The sequence below is a fragment of the Lepidochelys kempii genome, chromosome 23 (assembly GCF_965140285.1).
Source record: "Lepidochelys kempii isolate rLepKem1 chromosome 23, rLepKem1.hap1, whole genome shotgun sequence".
Classification (NCBI taxonomy): Eukaryota; Metazoa; Chordata; order Testudines; family Cheloniidae; genus Lepidochelys; species Lepidochelys kempii.
In genome coordinates, this window is record NC_136402.1 from 14,819,760 (window position 1) to 14,841,117 (window position 21,358).

General features: G+C 57.3%; 1 protein-coding gene across 1 annotated transcript in view; it reads left to right on the plus strand.

Moving 5' to 3' along the window:
- LOC140901866 (immunoglobulin superfamily member 1) overlaps nt 1-21,358 on the plus strand; it is a 263,932-nt gene that overhangs the window by 106,196 nt on the left and 136,378 nt on the right. Inside the window, 2 exon segments of the mRNA XM_078850366.1 lie at nt 5,941-6,225; nt 8,767-9,057. Coding sequence (XP_078706492.1) covers nt 5,941-6,225; nt 8,767-9,057 — 576 coding nt within the window.

Genomic DNA, 21,358 nt, shown 5'->3' on the forward strand with positions numbered 1-21,358 from the left:
CTGAGGATCTGAAACAATATGTTGTAGAGTTAGACTGCCTGAAACTAAACAAGGCCAAACAGGGCAGATATGGAAGAAAAATGCTGAATAAAGCACCTTTATGTATAGTTTAACAAATGATACAGAGAACAAGTGAACTAGCTGGTAACTGGATTGGCTGGCTATATGGATACTTAGGGCAGCTTGCTATTGGATAAGTATGCTGAAGAAAGGATGTATAAACGCCTGTGTAACTTCCTGCTCTGGGTGCAGGATTTGAGATTTTATTCTCCCTGTACCTTTTTGAAGCTTCAAATAAACTTTTCTGCTTCTCCACCCCGTTGTAATTATTGGGTGAAGCACACCGGGTAGTGAACCAAACCCTGCTGTTGTTTTGCCTCTCGGCACTGGGTGCCGGCAAGAACGTGGAACCATTGTCTGCCGTTGCCCTGACGGAGGGAGGGGCGAGTGACGACATGGCTTACAGGGTTGGCTTACAGGGAATTAAAATCAACAAAGGGGGTGGCTTTACATCAAGGAGAAACAAAAACAACTGTCATACAGAATGGCCCCCTCAAGGATTGAACTCAAAACCCTGGTTTAGCAGGCCAATGCTCAACCCACTGAGCTATCCCTCCCCCTGCTATTCCAGGCAGGACTGAATCTCCATTAAACTTTTCCAGGTGCCCCTGACAGAGCTCACTGAAACGATTGTCGGCCGTTGATTTCACGGAGGGAGAGGGGAGCAAAAGAATAAAAAACAAATCTGGTCTATTTCTTGTTTTGATCCACTCCATCTATCTTTTACATCTTTGGCTGGCAGAAGACGGTGCAATAGGACTGCTCGCCATCCTCAGCTCCTGGCTGGTCGGCAGAAGACGGTGCAATAGGACTGCTAGCTATCCTCATCTCCTGGCTGCTCAGCAGAAGATGGTGCAATAGGACTGCTAGCCATCCTCATCTCCTGGCTGGTCGGCAGAAAACAGTGCAATAGGGCTGCCGGCAGGACTGAAGAGAATGAACTGCTAGAGTCACTCCTATTTCAGTCCCTGCGGCCATGTCTGCACAGGAGCTCCTGACCGACCTTACTGAGGCGGCCAAGAGCTCCTAGGACATGAGGACGATGGTTATCAGGCCTATGCACCGTCTGCTGCCACAAGGCAATGAGCTGCAGCTCTGTAGCAATGCAATCCTGCGTCTGCCAGCACCCAGGAGACGTAGGGTGACAGTGCGCTGAGCGGGCTCCATGCTTGCCGTGGTATGGCGTCTGCACAAGTAACTCAGGAAAAAAGGCGCTAAACGATTGTCTGCCGTTGCTTTCATGAAGGGAGGGAGGGAAGGGGGGGCCTGAGGACATGTGCCCAGAACCACCCTCGACAATGTTTTTTGCCCCATCAGGCACTGGGATCTCAACCCAGAATTCCAGTGGGCGGCGGAGACTGCGGGAACTGTGCGATGGCTACCCACAGTGCAACGCTCCGGAAGTCGACGTGAGCCTTGGTACTGTGGAAGCGCTCCGCCCAGTTAATGCACTTAATGCACTTAGAGCATTTTGTGTGGGGACACACACACTCGACTATATAAAAACGATTTCTAAAAACCAACTTCTATAAATTTGACCTAATTTCATAGTGTAGACATACCCTTAGCCAGCCAGTAAAACAGGTTTATTAGATGACAGAAACATGGTCCAAAACAGAGCTTGTACGTGCAGAGAACTGGACCCCTCAGCCGGGTCCATTTTGGGGGGCAGTGAGCCAGACAACCACGTCTGCACTTCACTCCACGTCCCCAGCCAGCCCCAAACTGAAACTCTCTCCAGCCCCTCCTCCTCTGGGTTTTGTCCCTTTCCCGGGCCAGGAGGGCACCTGATTCCTTTGTTCTCCAACCCTTTATCTCTCACCTTGCAGGGGGGAAGGGCCCAGGCCATCACTTGCCAGGAGACAGACTGTCAGCCATTTATGTACACTGGCCCTTTGCTCTGCAACAATTACATCCCCTTATCCCACCACCTAGAGACTGAAGAAATGCATAGGGGAAACTGAGGCACCCCTATAGTATTCAGAGGAAACATTAAGAACAGTCCCACTTCGTCACAGGGCCTTTCACCTCTAGGGGGCTGGCTCAAATCTGCGTCCTTTTCTCTTAGCAGTAGACCCCACCCCCCAACCAGAGCCAGGAGAGAACCCAGGAGTCCTGGCTCCCAGCCACCCCCACCCCCCAATCACTAGACCCCATTCCCCTCCCAGAGCCGGGGTATAGAACAGGCTAGGTGTCGGGCATCAGGTTTTCACAGAATGTCACTGGCAGTAGCAGAAACAGGAAGCGAGCGCCGGCTCTGGCCAGACTTCCCCTTTCTCAGATTTATTCACTGCTCCTTTATCAACTCAGGATCTACATTTACCCCTCCCTCCCCTGCTCACGGGGACCAGAAACCTCAACTCCCACCCCCCTCAGACCCCCCTGTCATGTCTCTGTGCCACATCACTCAGCTAAGAACGGCGTGTGCAGCGATGGTACCTGAGAAGGAGGTTGGCCAGGTCCCTCCACCCTCATGCTCCAGGGCTGGGGCTGGGCCCAGCTGGGTCAGGAAGGAATCTCTGTCCCGCTCCTTGGGAGAGGGTTTCTTTGTGGGGGGCACTGTGTGTGGGAGGGGGGTAGAAGCCCTCCTCTACTCTGAGCTGCTGCTTCAGGGAGGCTAGACGGGCCTGTTGGAAAAGCTCAGGGCAGCCTGGACACCTCTTGACACCTCCTGAGATTCTCCTGTTCCCAGCTGGTCCCCGGACTGGGCAGCTCCCATGTGGGGCTGGGTTGTGATGGGGGGTGGCGTGGGACCAGGCAGGTGCAGGAGGGGATGTGGTTTGGCGGGTGTTGCAGGGAGCTGGCTTTGCTCTGACCCTGGTAGATTTGGGCTGGAGATTGCAGAGAAACCAGCTGATGGGAAGAAAGGGGCCGAGCGCATCACGGGCTTCCTGGGGCTGCAGCCCCCGGCGCAGTTCCTCATTCCGCTCGCACTCGGGCCTCAGGCTCAGTGGAGCTCAGCACTGGGGTGTTGGTGGCAGCGCTGAGGGGCCCCCCTGTCACGGAGTGTGGGGGAGTCCAGGCCCTGCACCCCTCTTCCTGGGATTCACTGAGACTCTCAGCCAGCCAGTAAAACAGAAGGTTTATTGGACAAGAGGAACACAGTCCACAACAGAGCTTGTGGGTACAACCAGGACCCCTCAATCACGTCCTTCTGGGGGAGCAGGGAGCTCAGACCCCAGCCCTGGGGTTCCCTGCGTTCCTCCACCCAGCCCCAAACTGAAACTAAACCCCCCGAAGCAGGCTCCCTGCTGCAGCCTCTGTCCACATTCCTGGGCAGAGGTGTCACCTCCCCCTCCCCCTCCCGGCTCGGTTACAGGCTCTCAGGTCTCCCATCCCCCGGGCACATTCCCAGGTCAACACTCGCCCCTCCCTGCTGAGTCACATTGTCACATCCCCCTCCCATCATGGCGTCTGCTCTCAGTGTCCTCTTCCTCGGTAAGTATCGGAGACAGCCAGGGCGTGTGGCCATGTGGGGGGTGGATCTGAGACCAGGGCTTGTGCCCAAGGAGGGGGGATCTGAGACCAGGGCGTGTGCTCATGGAGGGGGGATCTTAGACCAGGGCATGTGCCCAAGGAGGGGGGATCTGAGACCAGGGCGTGTGCCCATGGAGGGGGGATCTGAGACCAGGGCATGTGCCCAAGGAGGGGGGATCTGAGACCAGGGCGTGTGCTCATGGAGGGGGGATCTGAGACCAGGGCGTGTGCCCATGGCGGGGTGGGGTGGGGTGGGGTGGAAATGAGAGCAGGGTGAGGGATCCAGTTGCTCTGGGATCTGGTCACTAACGAGCCGTCTCCTCTCCATGCTGCTGGCTGGCCGGTCACAGCGGGGTGTGGGGAGGGGAGTATCAGTCTGGGGGGAGAACAGTAACATCAAGGATGGGGGAGGGGATCTGAGTCCTGAACGTTACCCAAAACTCAACACAGACTCCCCCTGGGCGCTCAGACCCGTCCCAGTTCTTCTCTGCCCCGCCCCACCAGGGAGTAACGAGGAGCTGACCTTGGCTCCCGGGGTCTGACAAAGCAGATGGGAACCATCCACTGGTTCAGTGTCCTGCCCCCCCAGGGCTGGGAAGATTGCGGGGGGCGGGGGGAATGTGGATTTATTTCAGCTCATACAAACGCTAATAGGGGCCATCTGTGGGCTCTAGATCCCCTCGGGGTAACCGAAACGTTCACGGTCAGTGCAGCCGTGGGGAAGACCCCCCCCAGATCAGCCCCCGCCCCAACACCTCCCTCCCCTGCACTCACAGCCGCCCACCCCACGATCCCAAGGCCTGGGGAAAGGTGGGTCTCTGCACTGTTGGGACGCTCAGAGCCAGGCTCTGCCCTGAGCCCAGCAGAGGGGACAGAGTCACTGGGGGGTTCCCCAGCCGGGGGAAGAAGCAGCCACTGGACATTCAGGGCTGAGGGAGGGGGGATTCCTGCCCCCAGCGGGAGCTGCAGAGCAGGGGGGCCTTTCCCAGGTAACACATCAGTTAGGGGGTGACGGGCGGAGCTGAAGGTTATAAACCTCAGTGGATAGGAAAGATTTGCACAGTCAAATTTGCACCCCTACAAGTCAGGGGTGGTGCTGCGTGTAAGCGGGGGAATGGTCCCGCTATTGTGGGGAACTTTCCTGGCTTATACCCACCCCGGTGGGATTGGCTGGCGAAAGGATCTGAGTCCTCGCTCCCACTCCCTTTACCCAGCTGCCTGCCTGACCTCGAGGGCTCCCCTTCCTCCCTCCCGTGTGGCAGAGTCCTCATGACCCCGGCAAGGCTGGGCCCCAGATTCCCAGGGGGCTCGACCCCCAACCTTGTTGTGGTCACTTCAGGAAGGGGCGAGGGTGTCCCCTCTCCCGGGTGCTCTCTCTGCGCTGGACGCTTCCCTGACCCCCTGATCATTACAGACAATTTATTACACAACAATCAATTTTTAAAAATAAGGAAAAAAATGGGGAAGGTGAAAGGAAAACCCGTCACCCCGCTCTGTGGCCCGGGGACGTCACAGCCAGCGTCTCTGGGCTCCGGTGGCTGCAGCTCCGCTCCCAGGACAGGGCTGCTCTGTGGGCTGCTGCTTTGACTCTGCTCCCAGCACGGACCTCCTCCCCGGGCTGCTGTTCTGGCCCCTCTGGCTGGCCCGGCTCTGGGTGCTCCCAGCTCAGCTCGGGCCCCTGCTTTCTCCTTAGCTCAGCCCCCCTCTGTCTGCCCCAGGCGATTCCAGCTCACCCAGAGGACGGGATCCCCTGGATTCGTGACTAGCCCGCTGGCCCTGGCAATCAGGCTCACCTGGAGCGTTGGCCTCTCCTCATTGTTCCTGGGGACTGTCGGTCTCAGGGTCCTGGATTCCCATCGACCCTTCCCCTTGGTGCTGGGAGCTAGCAACCAAAACACCCCGAGTGAATGTCAGTAAGGGGACAACAGTCCCGTTACATGTGCACAGAACCCAGGAGTCCTGGCCCCCACCCTCCCTGCTCTCCCCACTGGACCCCACTCCCCTCCCAGAGCCAGGGACAGAACCCGGAGTCCTGGCCCACATCCTCCTGCTCTCCAGCCTAGACCCCAAGCCCCTCCCAGAGCCAGGGACAGAACCCAGGAGTCCTGGCTCCCAGCCCCCTCCCAGCACAGAAGCCAGGTCGTGAATGGACCCCTAGAGACTGGACTGGTGTGTCACCCACTTGGGAGCAGAGCTTTGGGCCCCCAGGGGCTGGGGTTGCTCCATGTCTCATGCTGTTAGCCCAGGGCTCAGAGGAAACTCTGGGCCCCTGTGGAAAGGCATCCAGGAGCCCGTCCCCAGGGCCACCGGGTCTGACCCCCCACGGAGGCCGCGTGGTGAGGACGGGCCCCAGGACTGGGTGACGGGGCCTGCGTCTCACGGCCTGTCTGCTTCCCCCTGCAGAGCCCAGCTACCCCAAACCCAACATCTCCCTGAGCCCCAGCTGGGGGGTCTCCCTGGGGGGAGCCGTGGCCGTCTGGTGTCGGGGGCAGCACCGGGGCATGCGGTTCGTGCTGAATAAAGATGGACGCCGTTTCCAAACTGTGGCTTCGAAGGGGTTGGAGGCTGAGTTTCCCATCAGCAACGTGAGCCGGGAGGACCGGGGGAGCTACAGCTGCTCCTATCAGAACAGATCAGAGCCGTTCGCCATGTCGTCCCCCAGCGACCCCGTGGATCTGGCGGTGACAGGTGAGGGGCCCGGCTCGGCGTCCCCGTTCCCAGCCCCACCCCCAGTCTGACCCTCACGGGGGCTCGGTGCTAGTGGGATGCTCAGAGCCAGGCTCTGCCCTGAGCCCTGACCCCGCAGTGGGGACGCCCAGCCGGGGAGCGGGGACGGAGTCACTGGGGGGTTCCCCAGCCAGGGGGGAGCAGCAGCCCCTGGGGACTCGGGGCAGGGAGGTGACTTTAACGCTGCCCCTTGTGTGTAGGAACCGTGAGTCGCTATTTAATCCCGTGATCCCCTCCCCACTGTTCTCCTGGTGCGGCCACAGACTCTGTGTGATGGGAGCACATCGCGGTTTTCGAAAGTGTCCTTCTTTGTCGGGGGGCCTCAATCTTGGGGGATCTCAGACCAACCGCCCACAAATAGAGATGCCCACAGTTAGTGGAGACCTCTGAAAACACTGGCCTCAGTAGCGCTGGATCCCTTGTGTTGGGGGAGCATGTAGGGCCCCCGCCATGGTCAGGGCCCCTTTGTGCCGGGCGCTGCATAAACACAGAGTGAAGAGACGGTCCCTGCCCTGGGAGCTCACGAAGGAAAGTGAATCTGACTGAGACTCAGGTTCCCCCTGTAGAATGGGGATAAAGACGCCTCGCTGCCTCCCAGGGGCTGACTTCCTTCCTGTGTGGGGCTCAGGCCCTGTAGTGCCAGGCTCCAGAGAGCAGCCTCTGAGTCGCCCTGTGCTCGGGGGGGGGGGGAGGGGGGGCGGCGGATGCAGTGAATGAGGCAGGGGCCACATACGGCATATGAGGACCCCAAGAATAAGGCCGCCGCGGCTCCATGTGTGTGGGACTGGGAGCCCAGGTCACAGGGCCAGGTTTCTGGGTCAGGGGGACTCTGGGATCTGGGAGAGAATCTCTGCCATGGATCTGCCCATGCCAGGGCCAGACGGGGAATCATCGAAGATTAGGCTTGGAGGGGACCTCAGGAGGTCATCTTGTCCAACCCCCTGCTCAAAGCAGGACCAACGCCAACTAAATCATCCAGCCAGGGCTTTGTCAAGCCAGGTCTTAAAAACCTCTAAGGATGGAGATTCCACCACCTCCCTAGGGAGCCCATTCCAGTGCCTCACCACCCTCCCAGTGAAATAGTTGTTACGGGTTGGATCACAGAAACCCCCTTGGGGCTCCCAACTGATGTGCCAAGACTACTTCTGCCCCTGCCCTCCTTGCCAGCTTGGCACTCCAGAATCCTGCCTGGCTGCGCCAGACGCACTTGCCGGCCAGAAACACAGACCCAGGTCTGAACCACATCCCACAAGCTACAAGCTTAACTGAGAGCAGCTTACAGAAGTGTTCCTGTCTTTAACACTCAGATGCCCAACTCCCAATCGGGTCTAAACCCCAAATAAGTTGGTTTTACTCTGTATAAAGCTTATACAGGGTAAACTCATAAATTGTTCGCCCTCTATAACACTGATCGAGAGATATGCACAGCTGTTTGCCCCCCGCCCCCCAGGTATTAATACATACTCTGGGTTAATTAATAAGTAAAAAGTGATTTTACTAACTACAGAAAGTAGGATTTAAGTGGTTCCAAGTAATAACAGACAGAACAAAGTGAATTACCAAGCAAAATAAAATAAAACACGCATGTCTATGTCTAATCAAACTGAATAGAGATAAAAACCTCACCAGTTCCAGTAAGCTTCCTTTTACAGACAAATCTCCTTCTAGTCTGGGTCCAGCTATCACTCACATCCCCTGAAGTTACTGTCCTTTGTTCCAGATTCTTTCAGGTATTTTTGGGGGTGGAGAGGCTCTCTCTTTAGCCAGCTGAAGATAAAAATGGAGGGGTCTTCCAGAGGTTTAAATACACTTTCTCTTGTGGGTGGAGACCCCCTCCTCTCTCCTATGCAAAGTCCAGCTACAAAATGGAGTTTTGGAGTCACCTGGGCAAGTCACATGTCCACACATGACTGAGTTCCTTACCAGGCACGCCACATTCCTGGGAAAGCCCAGATGTGGACTGGCGTCTCCAAGTTCATTGTTGGCTTAAGGGCTTCTTGATTGGGCACTTACTGAGAACAGTCCTTTCTCAGGAAGCTGATCAACTGCTTCACTGAAAGCTACTCAGAATCAAACAAGTACGCAGCCGATACTCGTAACTTCGAATACGATAAGGACACATGCATACAAATAGGATGAATAGATTCAGTAGGTCATAACATTGACAGAGATACATTACGTGGCATATGTAGCATAAAACACATTCTAGTCATGTCATATATACATTGACAAGTATATTTTCATAAAGCCTTATGGGGGCACCGTCACAATAGTGTTTCCTAATATCCAAAGGAGACCTCCCCCACTGCAACCTGAGACCATCGCTCCTTGTTCTGTCATCTGCCCCCACTGAGAACAGCCCAGCTCCATCCTCTTTGGAGCCCCCTTCAGGGAGTTGAAGGCTGCTCTCAAATCCCCCCGTCGCTCTTCTCTTCTGCAGCTGGAGGCCGGGGCTGGGTGGGTGCCCGGGTCTGGCTCTCACAGCCTGTCTCCTGTGCGCAGATCCCAGCTTACCCAGACCCTCCATCTCTCTGAGCCCCACTGGGGTCACCGCCCCAGGGGCAAACGTCACCATCCGGTGTCAGGGGCAGCCCTGGGACGTGAGGTTCTTCCTGCACAAGGCTGGAGACCTGAACCCGCCGCGACACATGGACCCTGCTGGGGACGGGGCCGAGTTCCACATCCCCACCGTGGGCCGGCAGCACGGAGGGAGCTACGGCTGCAGCTACAGGCCCCGATCAGAGCCCTTCGTCTCCTCGCAGCCCAGCCACCCCGTGCAGCTGGTGGTAGCAGGTGAGGGGCCCAGCTCCACGTCCCCGCTCCCAGCCGGACCCTCAGAAAGTCGGCACCCAGATGGGATTCTCAGAGTCAGGCTCTGCCCAGAGCCCTAGGAACCCCGTGGACAGGGAGCGGGGACAGTGTCACTGGGGGGTTCCCCAGGCAGGGGGGAGCAGCAGCTCCTGGAGGTTCACAGCTGAGGGAGGGGGGATCCCTGCCCCCAGGGGGAGCTGCAGAGCCGGGGCCTTTCCCAGGGGATGCTCCCCCGGCTGCCCCCGCACTGGGGACTCACAGAGGAATCAGGGCCCAGGGGCTGCCCAGCCAGCTCCGTCCCCAGCCACAAACCCCCCTCCCCGGGACTGACAGTAACGATCGATGCTGAGTCACGGGCAGAGTTGGATTAAGGTTTCCTGGGGCCGTGGGCCAGAGCAAGGGGGAGTCTCTCCCCACCTTTTCACCTGCCCTCCCGCTCCTGTCCTGCCTCCTCGGCCTGCGGCCCTGCCCACAGCCCCACCCCTTTCTGCCCCCTCCGTGGTCCCGCCCCATTCCGTCCCCCCACTGCAGCCCCGCAACCAATTTACTACTTTCTGCCCCCCCCAAACTACGGCCCCAAGACCCGAGAACTCTGTCCCCCTACCCCGGCCCAGGGGTGCAGCAGGGAGTCAGAGTCCAGTGTGGGACAAGGGGAGAATCTCTTGAGTCACAGATTATGGGGCAGCTTCCCCCAGTGGTTGCCCAGGGGGAGGGATGGAGGCTGTTCTCAGGAGCAGTGACTCCCCCGCCGCAGACGGATTTGGGAGGGGAGTGAAGCCTCCTGCTCAGACACGAACCCGCCCCGCTAACAGGGCAGCTGGAGGCCCCCTCTGGGCGCAGCTGGGCCCATCAGTGGACATGGGGGTGGTGCCCTGGAGGTCTCTGTGAGGCTGCCAGGGACAGCCAGCATGGGAGGCGGGATACCAGGCTAGATGCGCCCGTTGGCCTGAGTCAGTGTGGCCATGAGGAAGGGGGTGAAATGCCTTAGAAATGACGGCCAGGCTGGATCAGACAGCGCCCCCAGTGCCGTGCTGGGGCAATGGGGCCAGCTCTGACCAATGGGGTGAACGCCCCCTACTGAGCCCCCCGCCCACTGCAGCCCAGTGCCCCCTAGCACTACAAATCCCCCAAATCTTGCTTGATCTGACCCCACTTGATACCCTGGGAGCCCCCAACATCCTCCCCATAGAATTTTCTCCTGGCTGTGCCCTGCGGTGTCCCAGCCCCTTGGGTGCTGCCTGGGGTGGGAGGGGCCGGGGGGGGAACAGACCAGCCCCTCCCAGCACTCACAGCCTGCTGCTGTTTCCCAGGAGAATCGGGACCTCTGGCACCGCCGTCTCTGACCAGCCAAATCATCGCCGGGGCGAGTGCGGCAGCCGCCGGCCTCCTCCTCCTCCTGGTGGCCTTCCTCTGCTTCCGAAAAACCCGAGCCAGTAAGTGCCCCCACCCAGCGAGGAAAGGGTTAAACCTGCCGCTAAGCAGGGCGGGATGGCATTACGGCTTGGATGGGGGACAGTGCCGGGAAAGCCACGGAGTGGGGTGGGGGCTCAGCAGGGGGTTCTATTGCATGGGTTATCCCTGTACACACACACACCTGTCCCACCCCAGAGGGGCTACATCTCAGCACAGACTGAGGGGTCCCCATATAACCAGTCCCCTTGCCCCACCCCAGAGGTGGCAGCATCTCAGCGCCGGGCGAGGGGTCCCTTTATTAAGAGCCACCGACTCCATGCCTGGTACATGGGGTGCCAGGGAAGCCGACCTATGGATCAGGTTTGTTATAGCGAGTCACTAAGGAGGGAGGATTAGGGACAGGAAAAGCCCCCCAAAGTTAATCTGCCCCGCCCCTGGCGCATGCTACAGTGTTGTCCTGCCCCCCACCCCTGCTGCCCTGTGCGGGGTGCGTGGCCGGGCTCTGGGACCGGAGGATCCCAATCTGCTGATGGGGGATTCTGGTTTGTGTCCCTCTGCAGGAAAAGGAGCTGCACCGAGACCCAGCAGGTAGGAACCCGGCTCCTCCCCCTCCCAATCGACCTGCCGGGGTCACAGGGCTCCTGGGTTCTCTCCTTCATCTGGGAGGGGAGTGGGGTCCAGTGGTTACAGCAGGGAGGTGTGGGTGTGTGTGTTGGGCTGTGACCAGGAGTCCTGGGTTCTAGGGAACTGGGTTCAGTGTGAGGCAGGATGGGGGGCTCTCTGGGTGTGTTGGGGAATCTCTCTGCGGTGGGGGGATATGACATTTACAAGGGGATTTTCTCTTTTAGCACCAGCCCTATGGGGGCATTAAAGGCATCGGCTAAGAAAGACCCCGTCTGTGAGTAACACACCCAAGGGGGTACCAGGGTGGGGCAGGGCCCCAGGGAGGGATGGGGCTTGTGTGGGCTCCACCCATATGGGGCAGAGTCTGATTTACAGCTGCTGCTGGGCGGGACTAAGGAGGGGGTCCCAGAGGTAGCTGGTGTCAGCTGAGAGTGTTGGACTGCGAGGAGCTCCCTGGGGCCACCCTCCTTTCCCGCTCTAGTTCCCCGTCCACTCCTGGCTCCCAGCCCCCTGCTCTAACCACTAGTCTAGACCCCACTCTCCTCCTGAGCCAGGGCGAGAACCCAGGCCTTCTGACTCCCAGCCCCCAGCCCCCGCTGTAACCCCCTCGACATCTTTGTGACTCAGTTTTCCTCTCTGTAACTCGGGGCTAATGACCCTGGCCCATGGTGTGGGGCGGGGAGCGGATGGCTCTGCCAGTCTTTGACCCCCCCGGGATGGATGTGGGGGGTTGGAGCTGGGTGTGGGGTCCTGCTCTGGGCCAGCCGGGGGTGCAGCTCAGCGAGTGTCTCTGTTCCGCAGACACCTCTATCAACGAGGGAAAAGAGCCACAGACCCTGGTAAGTGTCCCCTGTTCCCCCATGGGGCCTGACCCCCAACCATGGGCCCCAGCAGCCCCCTCACAGCCCCCCCCCCCCCCGCAAATACACCTTTCCTGGCACACTCAGTGGCGTGGGGTGGGGGGGTCAGGCTGGTAGGAGAGAATGTGTGTGTGTGTACCCTGTGCTCTGTGTGTGTGTTGGGGTGTTGGTAGATTCACACACACGCTCACACACACCCCAGTGACTCTCTCCCCTCCCTGCCCCAGGAGCCCGACCCCGGTGTCCAGGGACTCACCTACGCCGAGCTGGACGTCCAGGTGCTGCAGGCCAAGCGGGGTGTCAAAGTCAGATTCAGGACTCACATAATTTGTCAGACCACTCTGTTTATTAGCAAAACGCTTTGCTAATGCACCCAGGTGTGACCTTGAGCCTCAGAGAGGGGCTAACTTATTCATACAGCTAAGCCAAAGCCAATTTAACATAAGGGACAAAAGGAAGCAGAAACTGACAAATATACATACATATCTTATTTGCATACTAACATTTACCAATCTCCTAGCTCAGTAGGAGCTCTAAGTTAATTAGTTTGAGGACCCATTGTCTCACACTCCTTAATGTTTCTCTTCCTGACAACTATATTTCAACAAACCCTTCAGGTAGCATTTCTTTAATGAATTATAATTTCAATATAATTCATTCTACTTTCACAGGGGGAAAGCTGCCCCTGAGTCTGCCCAGCCCAGCCGCGATCAACATGCCCCGGGGGGCCCCGCAGTGAGAGCCCCCTGCAGCCATGGGGCACCTGGCCCCAGGGGGGGACAGACTCACCCCCCCTGCAACGCCAGTCCCAGAGAACTCTGCTTCGAAGAAGCTTCAGGGGAGACGCTGCCCTCCCCCCACTGCTGCCCTGTCCCATCGAGCTGCTGGCCCCCTGCCCCGTCCTGACCCACATGTAGGGTCAGTGTGGGGGGCTTAGCACCGGGAGGGGGAGAGGATGTGCCGAGGCTGTCTATGTTATTTTGCATCCTGTTAATCTCCAGCTTTGTAATAAACACAGAACCACAAACCAGCCCCCCTGTGCCCCTGCTGTGAATGTGTGTAACACCTGGGCGAGATGGGGTGGGGTGCGTGGGCTGGTTATAAAGGGACCCCTCGTCCAACGCAGGGACGCAGCCCCATCTGGGGTGGGGTGCTGGTTATACAGGGACCCCTCGCCTGGCGCTGGGTTTCAGCTCCTCTGGGGAAGGTCGTCCGTTGGGCAGGATGCCGGGGTTCACACCCTGACTTTGGGCGAAGCTGCAGAAGGGTCTGTGATGCTGTACAGAACTCCAGAATTTGCTAAGCAATAAAAAAGGCATAGTCAACCAGTTATTTTAGATATTTTAAGTTGACGTAAGACAAATTTTAAAATAAAATTTTAGAATAAAAGAAGGAAAACTATATTTTCAAATTATACAAATAGATGGTCTCAAATTACTTCGGCTACAAATAAGGTAACTTTGAATGGAAGTGTGACACAGCCATGTGCAATGTTGCACTCTAGGTGTGTACTACAAGGTCTGGATTCATCAACCTGTATCTTAGCACTCAGGTGGGCACTCTTTATTATCTTGGGGAAATGAGAAGCCCAAGCCCACAGATAGATAGATGCAGAATAAGGAAAATAGAAACTCCTTTTCCACCATGAATATTGATTGATAAAAATCTCCTTCCTTAGAAATTTTTAAGGTCAGGCTTGACAAAGCCCTGGCAAGGATGATTTAGTTGGGGATTGGTCGTGCTTTGAGCAGGGGGTTGGACTAGATGACCTCCTGAGGTCCCTTCCAACCCTGCACCCTCTGCTGACCCTCCCACCCCACTCCCTGCCACACGGCACCCCCTGCTGAGCCCCCCGCCCCACTCCTTTCAGCCTAGCGCCCCCTACTGAGCCCCCCGCTCCCCGCAGCCCAGGCCCCTTGGCCCTGCTTAGCTCCATCCCGCTCAAGCCCAGCCTGACCCACAGGCGAGGACTCCTCCCCGGACTCATAGCTCAAGCTGCAGAGGCCCTCGCTCCCCAGGTTCAATCCCTGGGATGGTCCTTCTCCCCCCACCCCGCCCGACTCCCAGCACGTACCAGTCTCCTCACTGGGGAGCTCCTGGGGGCAGACCGGGAAGAGCATCGTCTGCACCCCCCAGCCCTCCACCCTGACAACCCCCGGCATGGCCGCCAGCTGCTCCTTCGCCGAGGCCGTGCTGTCCAGGGGGAAGGGGTGGCTGTAGGCGGCACCGTAGGCCTGGCGGAAGCGGAAGAGGGAGATGCCCCCGGGGTGGCCCCGCAGGACCCACGCCACATTCTGCTCCAGCTCAGCCCGCTCGGCCATGAGAGGGTCCAGCTGGGGGCTGGCTGGGCGGGTGGGGCGGGGCAGCCGGCTGGGGGCCTGCGCAGGGCTATTCAGGGCTGCCCCCTGGTACGCTGCCAGACCCCGTGACTGGTTGGTGAAGATTAGCAGGGGCGGCTGCCGGGGGGCGGCCACAGGAAGGCGGGAGCTGGGGAAGTGGCTCAGCGAGACACCTCGGGGCAGCCAGGTGCTGGCTTGGTGGCCGGGGGCAGATCCGGCCGGTGGATGGTCCGGGGGTGCAGCCAGGTGGTGGCAGGTGTTCCAAGGCCTGGGAGCTGGAGGGAGGAGAGAGAGATGCCCGGTGAGATGCTGCCATCCCAGTTAGGATGCACGAGCCCCTCTAGGGTCGCCAGTCGCACTGAGCCGGACCCCTTTGCAATGCACCCGCTCCGCATGGGAGCTGTTGTAAGCCAGGGCAGATTTTGCACCGAGCCGAGGCTCCCTCTAGGGGCGCTTGGGCCCCATAGCACAGGCCTGGGTCTTTCAGCTTCATCACTCGAGACTTGCGCAAAGAATCGGGGCGGGGGTGGGAGAGGGGTCCAAGTTCACTCCCAACTTGGGTGGGGGCAGCGTTCAATTTCCCACCAGCCTCGATTCCCCAGGCACAGTGTTGCTCCCTGGGACCTGGCACCCGCATTCAAGGCAGAGATTCTCAGTGAGGGGGGTTTCGTGCGTCCCCTTTGCAGACAGCTCTGTACCAGGCCTGTTTAAATGATGCCCGTCGGTGATTCAGGGTACCCCCAGGCGCCCCATCATTGATTTCACCTGCCCCAAAGCAGAGGCAGGACCAGACGGTTTGCCTTGTTACAGCAAGTTGACACGCTCCACCCCAGAGACAGCGGCATTCTCAGGGCTGGACTGTGCCCTCCAGCCAGAGGGAATCAAAGCCAGAGCTGCAGTTAAGCTTTGCAATCTGCAGGCAAAAGTTATTCTGCCATTTTTGAGGGGGAGAGGGAGAGAATTTGCCCAAGGTAGATGGCAGAACTGGGACCAGAGCCTTGTTCTCATCACTAGACCCCCACTCCCCTCCCTGAGCCAGGGAGAGGTCCCAGGAGTCCTGACACAGATCTACCCTGAAAGTCACTGATGCACCTAGTAGTGTAGACAGCACCTGTAATGCTACCCCAACAAAGGGAAGGGCAAGGTGACACAGCCACCACATGCACTTCCCACTCCCCCCAGTAGGGGGCAGCCCGCCCACAACCCATGACCACACCTGCTTTAGGAGCCCCTGGGTGCTGCCGTTCGGGTGGCGCCTCCTTGTGGATCCGGGGGTGATGGCGGCGTCTCTTGGGGGGCTTGGTCTCCGGCAGCAGGTCGCAGGCTGCGTGCCGGCACCTGACCCACGGTTCCTTGCCCTCCTCGTCCAGGACCACCAGCTCCTTCAGGTCACCCAGCAGCTGGGGCAGCGAGCGGTAGCCGTGCCGGGGCAGATCCAGGCGCCGGCCATGGTGCTGGTGGAAGAGCCTCCCCAAATCCCGCAGGGGGATGCCCCCCGGGTGGCTCAAGAGCAGCCCCAGCACAGCCCCATTGAGGGTCAGCTGGAGCCGGGATCCAGCCGCCCCCCGGCAACAGCTGGAAGGAGAAACAGCTGTTGGGGGGCTCAAAGGGCACCAGATGGGAGGACTTTACCCTTCACTGGCCACCCGGGGGACTCTCTCATAGCAGAGGGGTGGGCCTGGACACAGCCAGGATACCAGGGGAGATGGGCCCCTGCTCCGAGTGGGAGAGAAGTTCCCTGCCCACGATGGGGCTGCAGGTCGGGACTAAAAGAAAACGAGGACTTGTGGCACCTTAGAGACTAAATTGGTTAATTTATGAACACGGCTGTTACTCTGATACCGGGCAGGACTAAGGCTCTCGTCAGCAGGGGGCAACTCGGGGTGGGGGCAGCCCCCCCTCTCCAGAGACACTAGGCCCCACTCCCCTCCCAGAGCAGGGGAACGGGACCCAGGCATCCTGGCTCCCAGACCCCCTGCTCTAACCACTAGCCCCCACTCCCCTCCCAGAGCCAGGGAGAGAACCCAGGAGTCCTGCTGGCTCCCTGCCCTCCCGTCCCAGAGCTGGGAAGAGAACCCAGGAGTCCTGGCTCCCAGCCCGCTGCCCCCTGCTCTAACCACTAGCCCCCAGCCCCCTCCCAGAGCCAGGGAGAGAACCCAGGAGTCCCAGCCCCCAGCCCCCTCCCCCCTCCTCTAACCGCTAGCCCCCACTCCCCTCCCAGAGCCAGGGAGAGAACCCAGGAGTCCTGGCTCCCAGCTCCCCTGCTCTAACCACTAAACCCCACTCCCCTCCCGGAGCCAGGGACAGAATCCAGGAGTCCTGGCTCCCAGCCCACCTGTTCTAACCCATTAGGCCCCAATACTCCACTGCTGCACTAGGGGGTGCTATGCTGCAGGGAGCAGGAGGAGGGCCTCAGTGGAGGGGCAGTCTCCCCTGGCCGTCACTGCTGGCCCTGTTACCCCAGTGCACTGCTTGGGGGGCGCTGTGCTGCAGGGAGTGGGGGCAGAGGTCACTAGGGGGCTCTCCCCTGGCCGTCAGTGCCGGCCCCAGTGCTAAGTAAAGTCCTGCAGAGAGAAATCCTACAAAACCCTGTGCAACAATTACAGCCGTGGCCATCTTCACATCCTCCCCGGTGTTCTCGGCTCCGATAGGCCTCTCAGTAGACAAGCGTCGCTAGCGGGATGGTTCCTGCTGGGGTTTCCCTTGGGTCTTCCCTCTTTGATATTGTAGCCCTGACTACACCCAACACATAAGAACGGCCACACTGGGTCAGACCAAAGGGCCATCTAGCCCAGTATCCTGTCTGCGACAGTGGCCAGTGCCAGGTGCCCCATTGGGAATGAACAGAACAGGGAATCAGAAAGTGATCCGTCCCCTGTCGTCCTCTCAGCAAACAGAGGCTCGGGACACCATCCCTGCCCATCCTGGCTAATAGCCATTGATGGACCTATCCTCATGAACTTATCTAGTTCTTTTTCGAACCCTGTTATAATCTTGGCTTTCACAACATCCTGTGGCAAGGAGTTCCACAGGCTGAGTGTGCATTGCCTGAAGAAATACTTCCTCTTGTTTGTTTTCAAACTGCTGACTATTCATTTCATTGGGTGACCCCTAGCTCTTGTATTATGAAAAGCAGTAACCAACACTTCCTGATTTACTTTCTCCACACCAGTCATGGTTTTACAGACCTCCATCATATCCCCCCGAGTTGTCTCTTTTCCAAGCTGAAAAGTTTTAATCTCTCCTCATACAGAAGCCGTTCCAGACCCCTCATCATTTTTGTTTCCCTTTTCTGAACCTTTTCCTACTCCAGTAGATGGGGCGACCACATCTGCACGCAGTATTCAAGGTGTGCACGTTCCATGGATTTTGTCACGGAGTGTGGGTCCCAGGTCACCACTCCCCCTCCCTGCTGCATCACAGATTTATATAGAGGCAACATGATATTTTATGTCTTATTATCTCTCCCTTTCTTAATGATGCCCAACCTTCTGCTGGCTTTTTTGACTGTCGCTGCACATTGAGTGGAAGTTTTCAGAAAACTCTCCACACTGACTCCCAGATCTCTCTCCTGTGTGGTAACAGCTAATTGAGGCCCCATCATGGTATATGTAGAGCTGGGATGATGCTTTCCAACGTGCATCACTTTGCATTGATCAACATTGAATTTCATCTGCCAGTTTGTTGCCCAGTCACCCACTTTCGGGAGATCCCTTTGTAGCTTTTGGCAGTCTGCCTGCGACTTAACTAACTTGAGTAGTTTTGTATCATCTGCAAATTTTGCCACCTCACCGTTTATGCATGAAAGTTTGTCACGGACTCACAGGCCCCTGCATGCTCTCTCGGCTCTGAAAGATCCCCGGGAAGAACTCCCCTCCATCTGACAGCCCTTCTTGGGGTTCACTCTCTGTTGGGGGCTAAGCCCTGGGTTCCACCGTCTCCTGGAACTGCACCTCTCAGAGCCTCCAGCCCGCCTGGCTCCCTTTGTGAGCCCCCTTGGGGGGTCCTCTTGCTCTGGCTACCTGGGGCCAGCCCCACCAGATGGAGCGATGCTCCCTGATCTCCAGCCTGCAGGGACTCTCAGCCGGTGTAAAACAGGAGGGTTTATTGTACGGCCGAACCCAGCCTCAGCAGTTCTCAGGGGCCTCGGGCATGGCCAGTCTGAGCACCGTCCAGCTGGGTCTGTCTCAGTCCAGGTGGGTCCAGACCCCTCTTTGTCCCCAGTCCAGAAGCAACTTCCTTCCAGCTGATCCCCCTATATCACCTTCCCCACAGCCCCTCCTCCGCCCTGCGTCTTCCTTCCGCACAAACAGATCACCGGGGCCCTCTCTCTTCCGTCCTTTGTCCTCCCACTGGCCAGAACTGCCTGGCTCCCAACACAGGCTGGGCCTCTGGGTCACCAGTTGCTAAGATCTGTCATGTCCAGGCCATTGTCTGGGGTCCAGGCTGCTAGGTGAGATCACACCTGGCCCTCTGCACCGGCAAATCCTCACTCCCACCACCTCGTGACACACATGGCAGCGCACAGGGGAAACTGAGGCACACACAGTACTCATGCACAACACGAAGAAAATCCCCTGCTTCGTCACAAGGTGTCAGCCTGCTTTCCCTTAGCTGCACTTTCACACCCCATGATTATTGGTCTGCCCCGTTTTTCATAGGTTGTTTGTAGTTCCTTTTCGTCTCACGTGCAGCTACGCATGGCAGGTACCCTGCGGTCAGGACAGACATTTAAAGATGTTACAATCGGGCGGCAGTTGGTTTTGGACAATATCGTGTGTCTATTGCAATCCATTTTCCCATAACCTCACCTGTTGGCACAGCTTATGCAGTAACCTTTGGTCTTAGCAGTTATTGCTAGGTCACGCAATCATCTTAAGCCTCTGGCCTAGTCTGGCGAAGCTAAAATCGTACAGATCTCAGCCTGTAGGCCTTGCTATTAACCGTGCTTTACTAATACCTAATACACACTCCTCACGCCTTCTTATCTATCCTATACTGCGCTAATCCTGCAACCCCAGTCTAAGGAGCATCCGTTGATTGTATAGGAAATAACAAATCCATTGGCCGTACCATCACATAATACGCTGAGAAACGGAGGATAAAATGAAGGCTCCACTGTTGCGGTTCAGTGATGAGACAGAACACAGCTTTATGCAAGCAAACAGGCTGGTCAGCGGAGATGGGCTGTTCTGCCCCCCCCGCCTTCCACCTTCTCCTTTTATTATATTTCTCCCCCTAAGCATTACACACTGCTACACAAAGGAATGTATGACGTTGATTCATATGCTTAGTTACCATCCTCTATCTACTACAATCCTGGTTCTCAGGCCTTGAGCCCAGGCTAAAGAAACCTCCCACAGTTGCTGTCCAAACAATCAAGTTCTCAGGGTTCATATCTAGCCCTTGTCCTTGGATAGAGCAATGTGTGCATTGCTCCTAGGAAACAGTCAGGGTGTGCCCCGCCTGCTTCCAGGTGGAATAGCTAGACATTAACCCTTCATCTCCCCTTTTTTTGTTTATTGATATTTGGCCATCTCATGGTAGCCGCCAATTTGTTTTATCATGCTATTTAACTCCCAGACAGACAAGGACATAACCTGGGGAGCTTTCCAGGGCAAAAATTTTACAAAGTCTTAACAAGGAAGGAATACATTGTACACAGCAGCAGCAAAAAATAAGCCCAATAATTACAAACACAGAATAACCAAAAGCTTAACATCTGCAATATAATCATCTAAAAGAGGTACACTTCTTTTACTACAATTGTGACCAGCAAAAGGCAATATAAGTGTCATTCTACTAAGACAGCAAAGGGTGCCATCACTTAAATTTGCAGGAATATTATTAAAGGTGCATGAACCACAAGTAAAAACCCATCCTGATGGTAGGATGATATGGCCATAATTGTATGAAACATTAACAGCATGGGAACAATTTAAAAGGGGTTGAGAAATTTTTTGACAGCCCAAGGGCACCTTTGCACTAGTGCAGTTAACTACACGCGCACAGGTGACATTGTGAGCCCCGGCCGGGTGCGGTGTGTGGAGGGATATAGCCGTGCGAGGCAGAGTATAGTTGGCCGGGCCCCAATTAGCCATGCTAGAGTACTGGGAGAAAAGATTAGCATAAGCAGAGAACAGTGTCTTATTCTCCTTCGGGCTTGTAACGGGGGAAGCGCTTCCGAGCCAACCCCTACAGGAAATAGCAGGCACAAAAGGCACACAATCATCGCAGAATTAGCAGTGATTTGGGCGAGAATCGCCACAAACAAAGTCTTAGGAGTTTCTGGCTGCTGATCTGCTGCCAGTTTTCGTTGAGCCGTGGCGACCAATGCTTTTACTGCTCCCCATGTCACGGGCTGGCTTGGGACGCTACGCCTCCTCCGTTTCCGTCCCGCCGTTGTCGACTCGGTGGGCAACGCGGTCTCCTCCAAGGTCAGCTGAAACTCTGGTATGGGATTCGACAGCCCCTGGTGCCATGCCATGTTGTTTAAGTGCCGGTCGCACGCACCGGGCTGGAACCCACAACGGTCCTGCAGGGAGAGACACAGCAGCATATCCCCGACCCCAAGTGATTAGAGGTGCTGGGCCCAGCCACTGTGGATCGGGCAGCTGACGGTAAAAGACACGCGGTCTTTCCAGTACCTCAGATTTGTGAAAATGCCGATCCGCAGGAGTCTGCTGATCTGCATTCAGTGTTAAATTATTTAAAGTGTAACCCTTCTGCCCGTCAGAGTTGGCAGCAACAAGGGCCGGGTTCAATATCTAGGGGTTCCATTCCAATAACACAATGCAAACCGGCTCGAGCCCCCACCCAGTGACCTGGGACAAATATATACCACCCCCGCTGGGCGCCTCCAAGAGGCGATACTTCCCCTCTCGCAAGCACATAGTCTGAGTGTAGCAAAAGCCTTTTAATAACAGAGAGAAACAATGTGGCATTATGTTGGGGAAACACCCCCAACAGGATTCATAACACAACCCATGAGCAAAAACCCACCCCAAGCAAATTGGGGCGTGTCCTTTCCCTTTGGTTCTTGAGTCC